Source organism: Nerophis ophidion, linkage group LG04, assembly GCF_033978795.1.
Source record: "Nerophis ophidion isolate RoL-2023_Sa linkage group LG04, RoL_Noph_v1.0, whole genome shotgun sequence".
Classification (NCBI taxonomy): domain Eukaryota; kingdom Metazoa; phylum Chordata; class Actinopteri; order Syngnathiformes; family Syngnathidae; genus Nerophis; species Nerophis ophidion.
In genome coordinates this window covers 86,441,486-86,463,705 of record NC_084614.1, presented here as the reverse complement: position 1 = coordinate 86,463,705, position 22,220 = coordinate 86,441,486, and the positions used below count along the sequence as shown (strand labels likewise).

Sequence of the window (22,220 nt, the reverse complement as noted above, 5' to 3'; positions counted from 1 at the left end):
TACACCATAACTGAAGCTGGTTAGAATTATTTAGCACTGACCCACATGTGGATATCAATAACCTTTGTGTAAATGCTGTAGTTTCAAAGGACCAGGTGATTGTTATTGCGTTTGGTAGAGTTAAAGGTTGGTGGAGCACCTGGTCAGGTACCCCACTACAATTGCAGAAAACAAGTCCAGGAAAAAGCATTAATATTAAATAGAGAGCTTTTGTCAAAGTCATTGTTAAATTGTTTTACTACCTACCCAGGTCCAATAATCAAAGTTCAGATGTCCAAGCTACAAGAGTTGGAAGACCAAGCTAAGGCTAGCAGAGGCCCAGCTTTAGTCAGTCTGAGGCTAAGATGGATCCAGGCCGTGGAAGACGGAAGGCCAAGATGAAGCCAGTCGACTCAGACTGTAGGTAGTGGAAGGCCAAGCTGAGACTAGTATAGATCCAGACTGTGGCAGATGGAAGGCCAAAATTTCAGCTAGCAAAACATCTCCCGGCTTCTGCAGGTCAGAGGCCTCCAGATTTCCAAATCCAACAAAAGCAGTCAGAAATACCACTTTTTGGAAGTAAGCCTTCATTCATCAATTGTTACGCTTAAAACTAGTGCAATTTACTTAAATCGGCTAAAAAAAGAGACTAAAACACATAGAAATTCAGACCACTTTGACAAGCAGACAAACAAAAGACAGTCCTGTCGGCCATCTTGGATTGGACATTCAACATTAACCCAATTTGGAAATCGGTCTGTAGTTATTTATATTTGTGGATTCACCTACTTTTGACGGAGGAAGAAGAAAGGCGGGTTTGCTGATTTTTGGAACGATTTTGCTTGAAAGACTCAGGTTAAAAAGGCATGAAAAAGAAAAAGGCAATTAGAAATATTATACATTATGTCCCATATAAGCTCATACACGACACATTCTACAGATAGTGTATAAAAAAACCTAAATAGTGGAATAAAAGAGGTGAAAACATGTTAAATGCAACAAAGAAAAGTTGCATTGTTGAGTCTAATAAAGCTGCCATGCAGGTTGTTTTCTCTTTAAAGCTGTCATTGCTCAAAAATAATAATGAATCAAACTCAATGTTGTTACAAAGTATTTAAACTAGTCATGGCTCCAATTACGTCACATACAAAATTTGACTTAAGAGTATTTTTATAGGATATTTTGTGTTTATCCTACAAAAAAAGGGTTTTTGACTAACAGGGCAAAAAAAAAAAAAACAGAAATGAAGAAGCTGTCACGTACTTGCATGGCTGCTCTAGTTGTGACCCCAAGATGCAGGAGACAGGAGGACGACGTGCGGGTGAGAGTCTTTTAATTCCCACAGGGAGCACAAGGAGGTGCAGCAGGGAAGTGCACAGAAGCATAAGCAGCATACAGAAAAACCAAAGTAACGTTTCACAAAACAATCCTTGAGCCCTGACTGGAGGGCGAGGCAGGCATAAATAGAAGTCAGTTGATTAAAGTAAAAGTACCAATGATTGTCACACACACACTAGGTGTGGTGAGATTTTCCTCTGCGTTTGACCCATCACCCTCACCCCATGACCAGGTGTGGCCAGGCTGCCAATCAGCGACAGGTGAGGAGGGAAAAGGGCTCAGGGAGACAAACAGGAAGTGGGACCAAAATAAGAGCGCTGACTAGGAGATAAACACAAACGCAAACAGACCGCGTGACACCTGACGTGACAGGTCGTCACAGAAACGAGGGATGGATCTGAAGTTTATCGAGGGACTTAAGTGTTGAAAGTAAAAATAATGTTTGACTTATTTTTATGAGTGGGGCCCGTTTGGATCCTAATAATTTCAATGGGACAAGTTTTAATTGTCATTGCTCAAAAAAATAATGAATTAATATCGATGTTATGAATTGACATATTTAAGATTGCAATTACGTTGAGTGAAAATTATTATTTTGTGCTTTTGCCATAACAAAACAAAGTTTTGACAAAAATGGCGTAAATTATGAAAAAAAAAAGACTGATAAGGACGGATAAACCTGAAATTGATCAAGGGATTTAAGTGTTGAATGAAAAAATACAAACATAAATAAAAATGACCTACTTCTACCATTTTTATGACTGAGACTCTTCCTGGTCCCCAAGAAAGCAGTGCGAGGCGAGTGGAGAAAAAACGGATTTATTGACAGAGATGTGACACAATGTGATATTGATCATAAGCAGCGGCCATTGAAAGAAAAGAAGAAATCCTCGTCATGACGTCAAGGCCATGAAACGTGCGATTTTACAGCCACCAACGTTTGATCTTGAAAGTCTTTTAACGGCCAAAGAAGAATACATGGAATAGCGTGAGGAGCAGTCGGACGAAGAACAAAGCACATCTCCATCTCATCTCCGAGTGTGATGACGTCCCTCAGCGATGGAGACATCTCCCTGTGTTCCAGTGCACAAAGCATCCTGGAGGAAGAAGACCACTCAGCACATTCCCGACAGAAGCAGGTGAATCCAAGTTGAACATCATCTTCACACAAGAACATTTGGAGGTGCAGACAGTCCATGTGAGCTTACTCAGCCTTCAGCCGCCTGCACGTTCTCGTCGAGCTCCACGCCGCCGTGGCGAGCTGCGGGACAAACGCAAACGGTGAAGGAAGAACATCCAGAAGGTGCCTCGTCACTCACATCAGATCTTTGAGGTGTGACTTGGAAACATGACGAGTCAGCACACTTGATGTCTCATTTGGCTGATCCTCATCATGAGGACTCCTGTCAAAAGTGAGATATGCCAGACTTTGTATTGCGTGTGCTCACAGGAGGGACTTTTATTGTGAAGGAGTCAGCTCCAGTTGGGCTTTTCCGGCTAAACTTGTAACAAAGGTCCACATCAGACCTCCATGTGAGTGACGCTTCACCACGGCTTTGTTTCTTGCGGCTCAAAGAAAAGATGTTTTACTTACCAGCTGGATCGTACTGGGCTGAAATGAAAGAGAAACAAGGTGAAGTGGACTTTTCCCCTCACGTCACGCCGTGTTTCTACGTGAGAGTGTGCGCTCTGTCTCTGTGGATCTTTGAGTGTTTGGCTGGAAGGCAACTAAAAGATGGCCGCACCTTTGCAGCCCGGATGAAAGCATCAACTCACGGCCTGGACCGAGTGCACCGAGAAGAAGAAGACAGAGGACATTGGCGTCCCTCACCTTGTCTGTTTCTGTGACGCCTGACCATGACCATGATGATGATGATGGCCGCCACAGCGAGGACCGCCGCCGTGGCAGCGAGGGCGACGCTCAAGTTGTCTGTGGAGAGCAAAAAAGCACAAGTGGAGTGACAAAGCATGAAGAGGAAACCTTCATGACTACTTTGCATGCAGACGTCAAGCGTTGTCATGGTGACATGGATCAATAATGGTGACAGGTGGACTTGTGATGGGAAACATCTCCAACTAAATGTGTCTTTCTCACCTTCATGGCTTGCGTTGCTCAGGATGCTTCTTCTCTCCAGCTTGGTGACCAAGTCCTCCTTGACGCCTGACAGCTGAAACACACATTCGTACTTGCCCTCCACGTCGGCCGTCACCTCCACTTTCAGCGCCACCGACATCTGGAAGGTTCCGTCGTGGTTGGGGAGTATCTCTCCGTGCTCCACGTCCTCGAAGATCTGCTCGCCGTCTTTCCTCCAAAACAGGTCGGCACCGTCGGGGTAGAAACCTGTCGCCATGCAGCTGACCGGAGAGGACGGCGTCTTCTGGAGCAGGAACACCTCTGGAAGCTCTGCACAGGAAGTGATGTCACGTGTGAACACAGGACAACGTGGGGAGAAGGTGTGGATGGAGAGAAGGTGTGGACGGAGGTAAAGAAGGTGTGGATGGAGGTAAAGATGGAGAGAAGGTGGGGATGGAGGTAAAATGAGGAGAAGGTGTGGATGGAGAGAAGGTGTGGATGGAGGTAAAGATGAGAAGGTGTGGATGGAGAGAATATGGAGAAAAGGTGTGGATGGAGGCAAAGATGGAGAGAAGGTGTGGATTAAAGTAAAGATGGAGAGAATGTAATAACGGAGGTAAAGATGGAGAGAAAGTGAGAACAGAGGTAAATATGGAGAGAACGTGTGGATGGAGGTAAAGATGGAGAAAAGATGAGAACAGAGGTAAAGATGGAGTGAAGGTGTGGAGGGAGGTAAAGATAGAGAGAAGGAGAGAACAGAGGTAAATATGGAGATGAGGTGTGGATGGAGGTAAAGATGGAGAGAAGTTGAGAATGAGGTAAAGATGGAGAGAATGAGATAAAGATGGAAAGTAAGAGTGGACAGCGGTAAAGATGGAGAGAAGGTGAGGATGAGGTAAAGATGGAGGGAAAAGGAGAGAACGGAGGTAAAGATGGAGAGAAGGAGATAAAGATGGAGAGAAAGTGTAGATGGAGGTAAAGATGGAGAGAAAGTGAGGATGGAGGTAAAGATGGAGGGAAAAGGAGAGAACGGAGGTAAATATGGAGAGAAGGTGTGGATGGAGGTAAAGATGGAGAGAAGGTGAGAATGAGGTAAAGATGGAGAGTAAGAGTGGATGGAGGTAAAGATGGAGAGAATGTGAGGATGGAGGTAAAGATGGAGGGAAAAGGAGAGAACAGAAGTAAAGATGGAGAGAAGGAGAGAATGAGATAAAGATGGAGAGTAAAAGTGGACAGAGGTAAAGATGGAGGTAAAGATGGAGGGAAAAGGAGAGAACGGAGGTAAATATGGAGAGAAGGTGTAAATGGAAGTAAAGATGGAGAGAAGGTGAGAGAAAGAGAGAAGAGTATAAAGAGACAGGGTGTAATGTCAGTAATGTTCCTATAGGGGGAGTGCTAACAAGTTAAAAGGTGAAAGTACATGTTGTGTTTCTACCTGTTCTCATTAGGACCTCCTTCCCATTGTTCACATACTTCTTCAAGTAAGAAGGACATATCTCAGTGTAGTAAAACTTTTGGTGGTCTAGTAGATGTTTGTCCTGGTCCCAATTGAGTTTGGTGGGGAAAGCTTGTTGTTTTGCTGCAGTAAATGTCCATGTCTTCATGTCCAACGATATGAAATCTTCTCCATCATAACCTTCCTGATCCCAACCTTTAACTTCATCAGTCTCATCATTCCATTCACATCCAGTCATCCTCTGGAGAATGTGAACACCTGAGACACACACAGTGTTGTAAAGCAGAGTGACACACACACACACACACACACACACACACACACACACACACACACACACACACACACACACACACACACACACACACACACACGCAGTATTAGTGTAGGTTATTATGGGATGGACAGAGACAAGTATCAGTGCAGTAATGTGTGTTTACTACAGTATAAAAAGAGTACATCAAATACATTTAAGTAGTAGAAAGTTCAACATAAACAAACCTCCAGTTTGGTTGAAACGCTTCTTAAGAACTTCAAGGTTGTGTTTGCCAGTCAACTCACTAACAACACCGATCTCTGTTTGTATCTGCCAGTATTTTGGATCCTCTGCTGTGATTTTGTTCATCCAGTCCTGTTTGGCTTCTGCTTTCCTGCTGTTGCTGTCATAGTGAGAAATCTGAACTCCATCAACATAACCAACACTCACATACTCTGGGAAGTTTGGAACTTGAGAGGACGCAGTGTGGAAATACTGCAGCGTGTGAATCACTGAAAGAAGAAAACAACAACAGGATGACTTTTTATTATTTTGTTTCATGTTCAACAATCTTGCACTGTGAATATTTTAGCTCCTTCCGTCTTCAGTCGGGTCTTAAAGTGAACATCAAACACTGCTAGATATCACAGTCAAGACTCACATGTTCTATGACAAATACAACACATTAATAATATTACTAACATCTGTTGACGGTTTGAACATTTTGAAAATAAACATATATTTTCTACAATGGAGGCTGAATAAAAAGTACAACAGAGTTGAACACAACCTGTTCTGCCCATTTGATGTCGACTCTTACTGACATCTTGTGGCGGGGTGATGTTACTACACTTGATTAGTTTCTGACACTTCCGTGTTTGAAGATTTGTGTTCGTTCTTACAAGCCTTGGAAAAAATAAGTCTTTGAACAAGAAACACTAAAGTCAAAAAAAATAAAGAGCCTAAACGGATTTATCTGCTTCTGTAACCTTATTGGAACATTTTGAATTTTTACTAGGAAAAAGGGAAAACAATAAAATATGTTTAAAAAGAACCAGGATTAAGTAATAAGGGGCTTAAATAATACAACAATAATTTAATTAATAAGTAACAGAAACTCTCAGAAGTCAAATAAGTGAAGGCACAAAGAGGATTTATGAATAAAATATTAATAAACTTATAAAAAGGACTTACCAGGCGTCACGCTGTGCATTTGCACGACCAGAAGAAAGAATAAAAACAAGTTCATGATGTCAGCGCGAAACAAAAAGATGTTTGCCACTTTTAATCCCGCAGAGAAAGACAAAAGTGAAGAACACTCGCTTGACTCGCAAACAGGAAAAATGAACCAGGAACTGTCGAGGCTCTTTTTATAATACTCCACCTGAGCCAATGAGGAGTCAGCATTCTGTGACGTCACAGTGAGGAGAGAAAACGAAACGCTATTCTGCACAGAAAAGTGGCAGCAGTCAACTGACAAGAAGTCTTCTACTGGACTCACTAGAGAGCGCCCCTTGTGGCCACGTCAGGTAAATGCTTGTGTGGCTTTTCTGGGAAATCACGTGACTTGACAACAAAAAGGTGTGTCAAGTTGGCCGCCAAACTTGGAAAGAAAAGAAAGAAAGAGGAATGAAGGTGAGATTGAGAGTTAAAAGTAATGACAGGGCTGGAACATCCGATCAGTGATCGTATTGTAGTCCTCTCAAGAAAGCATCAATACAAATAATGATTGATAGACATAAAGTCGCTACACCGCAGGACATCCTCACTTCTTTTTATTTCACGTCTTAACTTTCACCTCCGTTATGTCTCCCAAGCGTGAGGCGTCCCTGCTGGGGTAACGGGACACGCATCTGCCTCGCATGGGTTCGATTCCCGGCCAGGGTTGCATCAGGAAGTTTCATCCTGAGTAAAAAAGTCAGCAGAAAGCCTTCATGAGATGGACTCGCTGTGGCCAAAGTGCTGAACGCGGGGGAAAAGTGTGAGGCAGACGCTTCTGCTGGCAGAATATCAAAGAAAGTGAAAGTAAAAGTAGACACGGTAAAGCCAAACATTGAACTCGATGGTGATCATTTTTATTTTTATTTTTATTTTGTCGTACCTGTCAAAGGTGAACACACTTATCCACGTAGGTGAGTAGTAACGAGTTACATTTACTTAGATAAGAAACACAACTTTTACTTTGCTATATAACATTTTATTACCATCGTTACATTCATTTATATCAGGGGTCAGCAACCTTTTTGAAACCAAGAGCTACTTCTTGGGTACTGATTAATGCGAAGGGCTACCAGTTTGATACACACTTAAATAAATTGCCAGAAATAACCAATTTGCTCAATCTACCTTTAATAAATAAATCTATATGTATAAAAAAATGGGTATTTCTGTCTGTCATTCAGTCATACATTTTTTTTCCTTTTATGGAAGGTTTTTTGTAGAGAATAAATGATGAAAAAAACACTTAATTGAACGGTTTAAAAGAGGAGAAAACAGGAAAAAAAGGAACATTACATTTTGAAACATAGTTTATCTTCAATTTCGACTCTTTAAAATTCAAAATTCAACCGAAAAAAAGAAGAGAAAAACTAGCTAATTTGAATCTTTTTGAAAAAATTAAAAAAAAGAATTTATGGAACATCATTAGTATTTTTTCCTGATTAAGATTAATTGTAGAATTTTTATGACATGTTTTAAATAGGTTAAAATCCAATCTGCACTTTGTTAGAATATATAACGAGTTGGACCAAGCTATATTTCTAACAAAGACAAATCATCATTTCTTCTAGATTTTCCAGAAGAAGAATTTTAAAAGAAAATTCAAAAGACTTTGAAATAAGATTTAAATTTGATTCTAAAGGTTTTTCGAGATTTGCCACAATAATTTTTTTGAATTTTAATCATAATTGAAGAAATATTTCACAAATATTTTTTGTCGAAAAAACAGAAGCTAAAATAAAGAATTAAATTAAAATGTATTTATTATTCTTTACAACAACAAAAATTAATTTACTTGAACATTGATTTAAATTGTCAGGAAGAGGAAGGAATTTAAAAGGTAAAAAGGTATATGTTTTTGAAAATCCTAAAATCATTTTTAAGGTTGTATTTTTTCTCTAAAATTGTCTTTCTGAAAGTTATAAGAAGCAAAGTAAAAAAATAAATGAATTTATTTAAACAAGTGAAGACCAAGTCTTTAAAATATTTTCTTGAATTTTAAAATTCTGTTTGAGTTTTGTCTCTCTTAGAATTAAAAATGTCGAGCAAAGCGAGACGAGCTTGCCAGTAAATAAATCCCATTTAAAAAATAGAGGCAGCTCACTGGTAAGTGCTGCTATTTGAGCTAATTTTAGAACAGGCCAGCGGGCGACTCATCTGGTCCTTACGGGTGACCTGGTGCCCGCGGGCACCGCCTTGGTGACCCCTGGTTTTGAGGCATGTTCCCAAAAATATTGCACTTTGTGACTTCAATAATAAATATGGCAGTGCCATGTTGGCATTTTTCTCCATAACTTCAGTTGATTTATTTTGGAAAACCTTGTTACATTGTTTAATGCATCCAGCGGGGCATCACAACTAAATTAGGCATAATAATGTGTTCATTCCACGACTGTATATATCGGTGTCCGTTGATATCGGAATCGGTAATCAAGAGTTGGACAATATCGGAATAACGGATATCGGCAAAAAAGCCATTATCGGACATCTCTACTTTCAACACATACAAACCATTTCAAACATCCACCAGGATGAGCAATTAGCGTTTAAAAAAAAACATGTCAAGGAAAGTGAAGTAAAAGACAATACAAATACATTATTTCAAAATAATAATCACAATAATAATGAAAAATACCACATTTACAAATAGTGCTAATCCAATTCAAATTCCTCCAATAGAGATTCGAACATGAGGGATGTTCTACTTCTAACCAATATCCAAGATTTAATTCCATCCATCCAGCTTCTTCCGCTTATCCGAGGTCGGGTTGCGGGGGAAGCAGCCTAAGCAGGGAAGCCCTGACTTCCCTCTCCCCAGCCACTTTGCACAGCTCCTCCCGGGGGATTCCAAGGCCTTCCCAGGCCAGTTGGGAGACATAGTCTTCCCAACGTGTCCTGGGTCTTCCCCGTGGCCTCCTACCGGTCAGACGTACCCTTAACACCTCCCTGGGGAGGCGTTCGGGTGGCATCCTGACCAGATGCCCGAACCACCTATTTGTAAATCATTAAGCCAATGTGAAAATGTTGTTTTCACTTTCAGAAATCAACATTTTTATACAAAAATGTTTAGCTTGCAACATAATTATATTGACAAGCATTTTCTATGTTCCCTTCATCTATACATATGCCAAATTTGATATCTCCACACCCTTAACTGGCTCTCAAACGATTTCTGACCCCCTCCCAAATTCCACAAACAAATGAGTCACATCCTCTACAGCAGTGGTTCTCAAATGGGGGTACGCGTACCCCTGGGGGTACTTGAAGGTATGCCAAGGGGTACGTGAGATTTTTTTTTAAATATTCTAAAAATAGCAACAATTCAAAAATCCTTTATAAATATATTTATTGAATAATACTTCCAACAAAATCTGAATGTAAGTTCATAAACTGTGAAAAGAATGCAGTATTCAGTGTTGACAGCTAGATTTTTTTTGTGGACATGTTTCATAAATATTGATGTTAAAGATGAATTTTTTGGTGAAGAAATGTGTTGTGATCCGGCTTCCGGATCACACATCTAGTATGTTTAGTCCCCTTTTTGTATTTTCCTATTATGTTTTGATCATGTTTTGGACTCTATCGATCCCGTTTGATAGCGCACTTCCTTGTTTATGTAACCCACAATGTCACTGCCTCTCGACACACCCTTGGACTCTGCGTTGTGTTTTTAGTGTTTATAAGGTGGGTTGTTGTGCGGAGAGATTGGACACTGGACACAGTGGTTCTGGATTGTGGATGAGACCTTGTTGCATTTATTTGCTCACACTAGTGGTCCTCTCTGGCTCTGGTCATTAAGCTTTTCAGTGGAAAAGAAAAACTTTCACATTACAAATGTGTCTCAATGCAAAAGAACACATTAACATATAAATCTGTCTCATATTCAATATGCCCAGATGCTAAATAACAATAAATCACAAATCAGTAGTTCAAACACAGTGACCAGAATAAACATGTAAAAAGACATCCTTCACAACCCCATTCAATTCAGACTCTACTAAATGTTAATCACACTGGCCAACTTACATCAAACATTTAAGTACAAAAACGGAATTGCACATTTCTTCAAAACACATCAAAATGTAAGTAAACACCTTAGCTAACACTGTATTGCAACGAATTCGCTGGACGGGCATTTTTAACTTTACTATCTTATAAAGTGTTCAGACAGTCATAAAACAGGTCTCACCTTTTCAGTGGAAAAGAAAAACATTGTCAAATATCAATCAATCAATCAATCAATCAATGTTTACTTATATAGCCCTAAATCACTAGTGTCTCAAAGGGCTGCACAAACCACCACGACATCCTCGGTAGGCCCACATAAGGGCAAGGAAAACTCACACCCAGTGGGACATCGGTGACAATAATGACTATGAGAACTTTCTTGTTCTTGTCAAAAGTCTAGCAGCCGCATTTTGTACCAACTGTAATCTTTTAATGCTAGACATGGGGAGACCCGAAAATAATACGTTACAGTAGTCGAGGCGAGACGTAACAAACGCATGGATAATGATCTCAGCGTCTTTAGTGGACAGAATGGAGCGAATTTTAGCGATATTACGGAGATGAAAGAAGGCCGTTTTAGTAACGCTTTTAATGTGTGCCTCAAAGGAGAGAGTTGGGTCGAAGATAATACCCAGATTCTTTACCGTGTCGCCTTGTTTAATTGTTTGGTTGTCAAATGTTAGAGTTGTATTATTAAATAGAGTTCGGTGTCTAGCAGGACCGATAATCAGCATTTCCGTTTTTTTGGCGTTGAGTTGCAAATAGTTAGCGGACATCCATTGTTTAATTTCATTAAGACACGCCTCCAGCTGACTACAATCCGGCGTGTTGGTCAGCTTTAGGGGCATGTAGAGTTGGGTGTCATCAGCATAACAGTGAAAGCTAACACCGTATTTGCGTATGATGTCACCTAGCGGCAGCATGTAGATGCTGAAGAGTGCAGGGCCAAGGACCGAACCCTGGGGAACTCCACACGTTACCTTAACGTAGTCCGAGGTCACATTGTTATGGGAGACACACTGCATCCTATCAGTAAGATAAGAGTTAAACCAATGGCGCCCAGTTCTCTCTGACTATGGTGTCCACTGAGGGACAATTATTGATGTTAAAGATTAATTTTCGTGTGAAGAAATGTGTTGTGATCCGGCATCTAGTATGTTTAGTCCCCCTGTGGTATATTAATGTGCATGCTGACTCAGCGTAGTTTGTCCTGACTGACTTGCCGTAGTTGAGTTGTGTCTACTTAGCATGCTCACCAAGTGCTGTACATGAGTGTTGATGATCCCTCTCTAGAGTGTATGCTACTGCTACTCCCAGTCAGATATAAAAGTTACTGAACGTGTGTGCTACCTCGTTATTTGAATACATAACATATTGGCGATGGGTTTAATCGGTTTATGAATGTTCCTTGCGGTTTTTTTTTTGGAAGTGAAGATGGCATACTTTTCCCAGCGACCGGACGAGTTTAAGTCTGAGATTGAATCATGGTCAGCCTACATTGAGCGCATGGAGTTGCTGTTTGAAGCCCATGATGTCGATGATGAAAAGAGGGTCCCATTGTTGTTAAGTTCATTGAGGGCAGTGACATATAATAAATGGGTTGTACTTGTATAGCGCTTTTCTACCTTCAAGGTACTCAAAGCGCTTTGACACTACTTCCACATTTACCCATTCACACACACATTCACACACTGATGGAGGGAGCTGCCATGCAAGGCGCCAACCAACACCCATCAGGAGCAAGGGTGAAGTGTCTTGCTCAGGACACAACGGACGTGACGAGGTTGGTACTAGGTGGGATTTGAGCCAGGGACCCTCGGGTTGCGCACGGCCACTTTTCCACTGCGCCACGCCGTTGTTGGTTTATATGTTAAACATGCTTGTATGCGTTTCCTTATGCTGTTTTATATGAATATACTTTATTAATTTGAAAAAATCAGAAAAATTAGTAATAATATAATTGATTTGGGAAAACATTTATAAATGTATGTACAGTATGTTTGGATTCATTATATTTAATTCAATAACACTTATTTGGGAAAAAAAAATAATTAGAAAAAACTATGGTGAAGCCTACTTTTTATTTGTGACAATATATTTGTATATTTAATTAAATCACATTTATTTGGACGATATTGGAAAGATGTTGAGATACATCCTTTAGTTCAGACACTATTATATCTATTTTTATTGGAGTTTATTTGATAAAATGTTTATAAATTGATTTTAATCAAATTAATTAATGTGGGTGATTAAAAAAAAAAGTTAATATTAGGTTGTTAATATTAAAAAAATAAAACAGTCACCAGCTACTCTCTATTGTGGCCACTATATGGGGAAATATGTTAACTAGACAGGACTAATCAACTTGTGTTTGGCATTAGCACTTCCTTGCCCTAAATCTGTAGACCCAACATAAGTTGTTTCGGAACACTGGAAAAAGTATTGGGTTTCAAAAGACAGGGAAAAAAAGAACATGCAGTTGTATATTTAATATGGAGACACATTGAGCCGCGTCATTCATGGCGTTGGGCAGAATGGCGTCACAGCTATGGTCATCTATATTGCGTTGCATGCACAAGTAAAGAGTGACAGTCTTATTATGAAGGACCTTTGAACGCATCACCCAAATAAATAAACCTCATTATTATGGCTTTTAGTGTAGGGATGTTCCTACAGCTTCTAATGTATTTTTTCAGTATGCTCTACATTATATATAAATGTGTCGGACTGTTTGGTTGATAATGCAACATTGTACCTTGGCACATGACGACGATAGAAGGGGTGGGAGGGGAGGAGGGGGTTGCAAGGTAAAGTAGGTGCAGGCATTAATAGGACTGGAGCTGGGTAAGCATATGGACTTCTGCGCAATTTGGTTCAGCCTGATTTGCCCGAAAACCAAACATTTGACCAGATTGTGGACACTCTGAAAGACTATTATGAGCCAAAGCCGTTGGTTATTGCCAAACGCTTCAGGTACCGCAAGTGTGTTCAGAAAAGCAACCAGACGGTTACGGAAGATGCCGCTGAGCTGCGTCAACTAGCTGCAAAGTGTGATTTTGGTGACGGACTGGATGAGGCTCTGCGTGATGGCTTTGTCAGCGGGGTCAGTTCTGAGGCATGTCGACGCAAGTTGCTCTCGGAGGACAGACGGACTTTTGCAAGAGCTGTGGAGCTGGCTGTCAACATGGAGACGGCAGTTGAGAAAGGGTGATGACGTCACCTCAGCTGTTCACAAGGTAAAGGAGAGGCAAAGACGGCGCTCGCCTTCAGAACAACAGGCATGCTGCAGATGCAAAGGCAAGAATCATAATGCAAGTGACTGCTACTACAAGAATGCAAAGTGTCATAAATGTGATAAAATGGGGCACATACAGAAAGCATGCAGATCTGGAGGACCAGCACGTGAAAATAAATATGATAAAAAAGGGAAGAAAAGCAGTGAGCGAAGAGAGGAGAGAAGGACAGCACTGCTTTCGATACTGTCGATCATAATATTTTATTAGAACGTATCAAAACACGAATTGGTATGTCAGACTCAGCCCTGTCTTGGTTTAACTCTTATCTTACTGATAGGATGCAGTGTGTCTCCCATAACACTGTGACCTCGGACTACGTTAAGGTAACGTGTGGAGTTCCCCAGGGTTCGGTCCTTGGCCCTGCACTCTTCAGCATCTACATGCTGCCGCTAGGTGACATCATACGCAAATACGGTGTTAGCTTTCACTGTTATGCTGATGACACCCAACTCTACATGCCCCTAAAGCTGACCAACACGCCGGATTGTAGTCAGCTGGAGGCGTGTCTTAATGAAATTAAACAATGGATGTCCGCTAACTTTTTGCAATTCAACGCCAAAAAAACGGAAATGCTGATTATCGGTCCTGCTAGACACCGAACTCTATTTAATAATACAACTCTAACATTTGACAACCAAACAATTAAACAAGGCGACACGGTAAAGAATCTGGGTATTATCTTCGACCCAACTCTCTCCTTTGAGGCACACATTAAAAGCGTTACTAAAACGGCCTTCTTTCATCTCCGTAATATCGCTAAAATTCGCTCCATTCTGTCGACTAAAGAAGCTGAGATCATTATCCATGCGTTTGTTACGTCTCGCCTCGATTACTGTAACGTATTATTTTCGGGTCTCCCCATGTCTAGCATTAAAAGATTACAGTTGGTACAAAATGCGGCTGCTAGACTTTTGACAAGAACAAGAAAGTTTGATCACATTACACCTGTACTGGCTCACCTGCACTGGCTTCCTGTGCACTTAAGATGTGACTTTAAGGTTTTACTACTTACGTATAAAATACTACATGGTCTAGCTCCATCCTATCTTGCCGATTGTATTGTACCATATGTCCCGGCAAGAAATCTGCGTTCAAAGGACTCCGGCTTATTAGTGATTCCCAAAGCCCAAAAAAAGTCTGCGAGCTATAGAGCTTTTTCATTTCGGGCTCCAGTACTCTGGAATGCCCTCCCGGTAACAGTTCGAGATGCCACCTCAGTAGAAGCATTTAAGTCTCACCTTAAAACTCATTTGTATACTCTAGCTTTTAAATATACTCCCTTTTTAGACCAGTTGATCTGCCGTTTCTTTTCTTTTTCTTCTATGTCCCACTCTCCTTTGTGGAGGGAGTCCGGTCCGATCCGGTGGCCATGTACTGCTCGCCTGTGTATCGGCTGGGGACATCTCTGCGCTGCTGATCCGCCTCCGCTTGGGATGGTTTCCTGCTGGCTCCGCTGTGAACGGGACTCTCGCTGCTGTGTTGGATCCGCTTTGGACTGGACTCTCGCGACTGTGTTGGATCCATTATGGATTGAACTTTCACAGTATCATGTTAGACCCGCTCGACATCCATTGCTTTCCTCCTCTCCAAGGTTCTCATAGTCATCATTGTCACCGACGTCCCACTGGGTGTGAGTTTTCCTTGCCCTTATGTGGGCCTACCGAGGATGTCGTAGTGGTTTGTGCAGCCCTTTGAGACACTAGTGATTTAGGGCTATATAAGTAAACATTGATTGATTGATTGATTGAAGGACAGGCTATGTGCAAACTGACAAAAATGAAGATGATGTTGGTGATATTTTGACTGTTTTCAGCACAAATGGTGCAGGCCGACAGCCATACAAGGCCATATTTGATGTAAATGGAAAGAAAGTCCTGATGGAAATAGACACAGGATCAGGAATGAGTATAATCTCAGAAGATGTCTATGAGCAGTCATTCTCACATGTACCACTAGTGGGCAGCCACGTAAAGCTAAAGGGCGACTCAGGGGAGCCAATTCCTGTTAAAGGCCAGTTTATGGCATAAGTGGCTTATGAAAATGTGGGGAGTGCTCAGAGAGTACGGGGTATCGGACTGTCTTACTGTGGCGGTCCGCTCCCTGTAGGATCAGTGCCAGAGTTTGGTTCGCATTGCTGGCAGTAAGTCGGACACGTTTCCAGTGAAGGTTGGACTCCGCCAAGGCTGTCCTTTGTCACCGATTCTGTTCATAACTTTTATGGACAGAATTTCTAGGCGCAGTCAAGGCGTTGAGGGGTTCCGGTTTGGTGACCGCAGGATTACGTCTCTGCTTTTTGCAGATGATGTGGTCCTGATGGCTTCATCTGACTGGGATCTTCAGCTCTTACTGGATCGGTTCGCAGCAGAGTGTGAAGCGACCGGAATGAGAATCAGCACCTCCAAGTCCGAGTCCATGGTTCTCGCCCGGAAAAGGGTGGAATGCCATCTCCGGGTTGGGGAGGAGACCCTGCCCCAAGTGGAGGAGTTCAAGTACCTAGGAGTCTTGTTCACGAGTGGGGGAAGAGTGGATCGTGAGATCGACAGGCGGATCGGTGCGGCGTCTTCAGTAATGCGGACGTTGTACCGATCCGTTGTGGTGAAGAAGGAGCTGAGCCGGAAGGCAAAGCTCTCAATTTACCGGTCGATCTACGTTCCCATCCTCACCTATGGTCATGAGCTTTGGGTCATGACCGAAAGGATAAGATCACGGGTACAAGTGGCCGAAATGAGTTTCCTCCGCCGTGTGGCGGGTCTCTCCCTTAGAGATAGGGTGAGAAGCTCTGCCATCCGGGAGGAACTCAAAGTAAAGCCGCTGCTCCTTCACATCGAGAGGAGCCAGATGAGGTGGTTCGGGCATCTGGTCGGGATGCCACCCGAACGCCTCCCTAGGGAGGTGTTTAGGGCACGTCCAACCGGTAGGAGGCCACGGGGAAGACCCAGCACACGTTGGGAAGACTATGTCTCCCGGCTGGCCTGGGAACGCCTCGGGATCCCCCGGGAAGAGCTGGATGAAGTGGCTGGGGAGAGGGAAGTCTGGGTTTTCCTGCTTAGGCTGTTGCCCCCGCGACCCGACCTCGGACAAGCGGAAGTAGATGGATGGATGGATGGGCTTATGAAAATCAGACTGCTAGCCTACCACTGATAGTTGTGGGAGTTGAGAGTCCTTCACTGTGTGGTAGAGAATGGCTAGATGAGATCAGGCTAAACTGGAAAATGATTAAAGCAGCCGCAATCAACACAGTCGCTGAAAATTTAACATCAGCACAAAAGCCCAAATCAATCCAAGAGGTGCTGGCTAAATATGATGAGGTATTCAAGGATGAGCTTGGAACATTAAAGGACATCAAAGCCACAATTTCTGTAAAGCCTGACGCAGTCCCAAAGTTCCACAAAGCCCCGCGTCCTGCCATTCGCCATGAGAGAAAAAGTTGAAAAGGAGCTGCAGCGCCTAGAAAAGGAGGGTGTCATCAGTCCAGTGAAACACAGTGACTGGGCTGCTCCAGTGGTTCCAGTGCTTAAGCGGGATGGAGGACTTCGCTTGTGTGGCGACTACAAGATAACTGTGAACTTGGCTACAAACGCTGAAACGTACCCCCTACCAAGAATTGAGGAGGTGTTAGCAGCACTATGTGGAGGAAAAATATTTTCTAAAATAGATCTAGCAGCAGCCTATCAACAAGTACTCCTGGATGAAGAGTCGAAAAAGTATACAACAGTGAATACTCACAAGGGACTGTTTGTGTACAATAGACTTTGTCTCGGTGTCACTTCAGCTGTTAGTATTTTTTCAACGCAATATGGAGAACCTGTTGAAAGATCTTGATGTGGTAATTTATCTCCATGATTTATTGATTACGGGCCGAGATGAAGCCCAGCATCTCGTGAACCTGGACAAGGTTTTACAGAGACTGCAAGAGAACGGCATGAGAGTGAAAAAGTCAAAGTGTGACTTCGGCAAGACACAGATTGAATATCTGGGACATGTGCTGGACGATGTGCCTGTCGATCTCACGATCCACTCTTCCCCCACTCGTGAACAAGACTCCATGGTACTTGAACTCCTCCACTTGGGGCAGGGTCTCCTCCCCAGCCCGGAGATGGCATTCCATACCTTTTCAGGGCGAGAACCATGGACTCGGACTTAGAGGTGCTGATTCTCATTCCGGTCGCTTCACACTCGGCTGCGAACCGATCCCGGTCAGATGAAGCCATCAGGACCACATCATCTGCAAAAAGCAGAGACCTAATCCTGCGGTTACCAAACCGGAATCCCTCAACGCCCTGACTGCGCCTAGAAATTCTGTCCATAAAAGTTATGAACAGAATCGGTGACAAAGGACAGCCTTGGCGGAGTCCAACCCTCACTGGAAATGTGTTCGACTTACTGCCGGGAATGCGGACCAAACTCTGGCACTGATCGTACAGGGAACGGACCGCCACAATAAGACAGTCCGATACCCCATACTCTCTGAGCACTCCCCACAGGACTTCCCGAGGGACACGGTCGAATGCCTTCTCCAAGTCCACAAAGCACATGTAGACTGGTTGGGCAAACTCCCATGCACCCTCAAGAACCCTGCCGAGAGTATAGAGCTGGTCCACAGTTCCACGACCAGGACGAAAACCATACTGTTCCTCCTAAATCCGAGGTTCGACTATCCGGCGTAGCCTCCTCTCCAGTACACCTGAATAAACCTTACCGGGAAGGCTGAGGAGTGTGATCCCACGATAGTTGGAACACACCCTCCGGTCCCCCTTCTTAAAGAGAGGAACCACCACCCCGGTCTGCCAATCCAGAGGTACCACCCCCGATGTCCACGCGATGCTGCAAAGTCTTGTCAACCAAGACAGCCCCACAGCATCCAGAGCCTTAAGGAACTCCGGGCGGATCTCGTCCACCCCTGGGGCCTTGCCACCGAGGAGCTTTTTAACTACCTCAAATGAGTTACCTCCGCCGTGTGGCGGGGCTCTCCCTTAGAGATAGGGTGAGAAGCTCTGCCATCCGGGAGGAACTCAAAGTAAAGCCGCTGCTCCTTCACATCGAGAGGAGCCAGATAAGGTGGTTCGGGCATCTGGTCAGGATGCCACCCGAACGCCTCCCTAGGGAGGTGTTTAGGGCACGTCCAACCGGTAGGAGGCCACGGGGAAGACCCAGGACACGTTGGGAAGACTATGTCTCCCCGCTGGCCTGGGAACGCCTCGGGATCCCCCGGGAAGAGCTAGACGAAGTGGCTGGGGAGAGGGAAGTCTGGGTTTCCCTGCTTAGGCTGTTGCCCCCGCGACCCGACCTTGGATAAGCGGAAGATGATGGATGGATGTGCTGGACGGGAAAGGCGTCTATACATCCAAAAATAAGGTCATAGCCATACATGATGTTCCGGCACCTAGAAATGTCAAAGAGCTCAGAGCTTTCCTGGGCCTAGTGAACTACTATGGACGTTTTGTGCCTCAGCAAAGCACAATTTTGGCCCCACTTTACAGGCTAATGAACGCTAAAGTTAAATGGAGATGGGGCGAGGCGGAGCAGAGTGCTTTTGGCAAATGCAAGGAGCTTTTGACCAGTGACAAAGTGCTGGTTCACTATGATCCACGTCTGCCGCTTTCACTTGCATGTGATGCTTCTGCTTATGGGATCGGAGCAGTGATACAGCACACAACACTAGACGGGCATGAACATCCAATAGCCTATGCTTCCCGCACGCTCTCTCCGGCAGAGAAAAACTATTCACAGATAGAAAAAGAGGCATTGAGCCTGGTGTTTGGTGTGAAGAAGTTCCATCAATATCTGTGGGGGCGCAAGTTCGACTTAATATCCGACCACAAGCCCCTGCTCGCGCTGTTTGGAGAACATGAGAGACTTCCTACAATGGCAGCAGCGCGCCTTCAGAGATGGGCCATCATACTGTCTGCGTATGATTACCACAGGACATACCGCAGGTCAGAGGAGCACGGCAATGCGGACGGGCTGTCTCGTGTCCCGCTGCCTGAGACCAAAGATACAGGTACAGAGACAATGACAGCTTGCATAAATGCACTGTTATATGTTATATGAGTGCAAAAACAAATTTCCAAGGCTACACGAAAGGACACAGAGCTCTCAAAGCTGCACAGGTACATCATGGAAGGATGGCCAAAAGAAATACCAGATGAACTGAGGGTGTACTACAGAAAGAGAGATGAGCTATCTGTCGAACAGGGGTGTGTTCTATGGGGAACAAGAGTAATAGTACCTGCAAAAATGAGAGGTGCAGTGCTAAAAGAGATCCACGATGGACACTCTGGCAGACAATATGTCTGGTGGCCAAATGTAGATATGGATGCTGAGAGAGTCTGCAAGCAGTGTGAGACCTGCCAGCTGGAACAGCGCACGCCACGCCAAGTCCCGCTGCATCCCTGGGAATTTTCCTGGAGAGGTTTGGAAAAGACTACACATTGAATTTGCAGGCCCGTTCTTGGGTGACATGTTCATGATTGTGGTTGATGCATACTCTTAAGTGGCTGGAGGTTTACAAAATGGCACAAATCACATCCACTGCAACCATTACACAACTTAAGAGACTGTTCGCATCATTCGGTGTGCCAGAACAAATAGTCACAGACAATGCGACAACGTTCACATCAGATGAGTTTCAGCAGTTCATAAAGAGGAATGGAGTCCTTCACACGACCGGTGCACCGAGACATCCAGCTACAAATATGTTGCTATTTTTAAAGCAGGCATGAAAACGCTTGTTGGACAGAACCTGAGTGTTGAGGACAAGATATCACACATCCTGCTGTGCTATCGCACTACTCCCCACAGCACCACTGGAGAGTCACCAGCGGACTTGTTCCTGAAAAGACATGTGCGAACACGTTTGGACTTCCTGAAACCAAGCATCACCGAACGAGTCAGAAAGAGACAGTATCAGCAGAAGGAGAAACATGACAGTCAGGCTGCCGAGAGACAGTTTGATGTAAATGACTCTGTGTATCTGCGCAACACCGCAGGAGAGAAACCCAAATGGATTCCTGGGGTAGTGACACAAAAAGACTGGTCCAGTGTCATACCGAGTGCAAGGCGAGACACCAGACCAAGTGTACCGGCGTCACGGAGATCAGCTGAGACCTCGCTACCTTCCTGATACTCCAGATTCAGAGCCTGCAGGTGAAACTGAGTCAGCTGAGCGGAACGGACTCCGCAGAACCTGAACCACCAGCTTTTGAGTTGGAACCGCCAGTGCTGCCTGACCCAGAGACAGTGACTTTGAGACGCTCAGAGCGTACTATCAGGCGACCTCAGCGTTACAGGGTCTGATTCTTTTCAGAAGGGAGTTTTTCATTTGTTATTAAAGAGGGTTGAATTTGAGTTTGAATGCACTATCTGGTATAACATCTGTGACATTTTTGTGTTTGTTTATTACAGCATTGAAGAATTGAATGTTGCCGTATTGAAAGTGTGTACTGATTTTGCATTGCCTTTGATCTGTGAGGGGAGGTGATGTGGTGTATTAATGTGCATGCTGACTCAGCGTAGTTTGTCCTGACTGACTTGCCGTAGTTGAGTTGTGTCTACTTAGCATGCTCACCAAGTGCTGTACATGAGTGTTGATGATCCCTCTCTAGAGTGTATGCTACTGCTACTCCCAGTCAGATATAAAAGTTACTGAACGTGTGTGCTACCTCGTTATTCGAATATATAACAACGTCTTAACTTTCACCTCCGTTATGTCTCCCAAGCGTGAGGCGTCCCTGCTGGGGTAACGGGACACGCATCTGCCTCGCATGGGTTCGATTCCCGGCCAGGGTTGCATCAGGAAGTTTCATCCTGAGTATAAAAAGTCAGCAGAAAGCTTTCATGAGATGGACTCGCTGTGGCCAAAGTGCTGAACGTGGGGGAAAAGTGTGAGGCAGATGCTTCTGGTGGCAGAATATCAAAGAAAGTGAAAGTAAAAGTAGACACGGTAAAGCCAAACGTTAAACTCGATGGTGATCATTTTTATTTTTATTTTTATTTTGTCGTACCTGTCAAAGGTGAACACACTTATCCACGTAGGTGAGTAGTAACGAGTTACATTTACTTAGATAAGAAACACAACTTTTACTTTGCTATACAACATATTCAATATATGTATAAAAATATACATTTAGGCCTCCACTCAGGCTTCATCCCAGGGACCCCAAAGGATTTTGGTCAAAAAAATATTTCAAATGTGTCATTATTTTGTATTATTATTATTCCAGGTTTAAATCTGTAGATCAACATGAGGTCTATCTGTCAATATAACCTTTTCAAAGATTTAAGTTGTATGCCCTTTTTGTCAAAGAAAACCCTATTTTGTTATGGGGAAAAAAACACAAAATATGCAATAGTTTCCCCCGATAGAATTTTAAAGTGGAATATTTGAGATTAAATGATAATTGGAGCCTTAAAAATTTCAACAAACAAAAATCCATCCATCCATCCATTTTCTACCGCTTATTCCCTTTTGGGGTCGCGGGGGGTGCTGGCGCCTATCTCAGCTACAATCGGGCGGAAGGCGTGGTACACCCTGGACAAGTCGCCACCTCATCACAAATAAAAATATTGATTTTAATTTATTATTTTTTTTTT

General features: G+C 43.4%; 1 protein-coding gene across 5 annotated transcripts in view; it reads right to left on the bottom strand.

Moving 5' to 3' along the window:
• Nucleotides 1-22,220, bottom strand: part of LOC133552118 (class I histocompatibility antigen, F10 alpha chain-like) — a 184,903-nt gene that overhangs the window by 84,225 nt on the left and 78,458 nt on the right. For 2 of the 5 annotated variants that reach the window (XM_061899474.1, XM_061899473.1), the window contains exons 3-6: nucleotides 4,827-5,105; nucleotides 3,413-3,721; nucleotides 3,149-3,247; nucleotides 2,121-2,578 (exon numbers count right to left, since the gene is read on the bottom strand). The exons of 2 other annotated variants lie outside the window; for them this stretch is intronic. In XM_061899474.1, coding sequence (XP_061755458.1) covers nucleotides 2,526-2,578; nucleotides 3,149-3,247; nucleotides 3,413-3,721; nucleotides 4,827-5,105 — 740 coding nt within the window. In that variant the 3' untranslated portion in view covers nucleotides 2,121-2,525. Of the gene's footprint in view, nucleotides 1-2,120; nucleotides 2,579-3,148; nucleotides 3,248-3,412; nucleotides 3,722-4,826; nucleotides 5,106-5,348; nucleotides 5,616-6,297; nucleotides 6,667-22,220 lie in introns of those variants that run through there. One more of the 5 variants, XM_061899472.1, reaches the window with a different exon arrangement.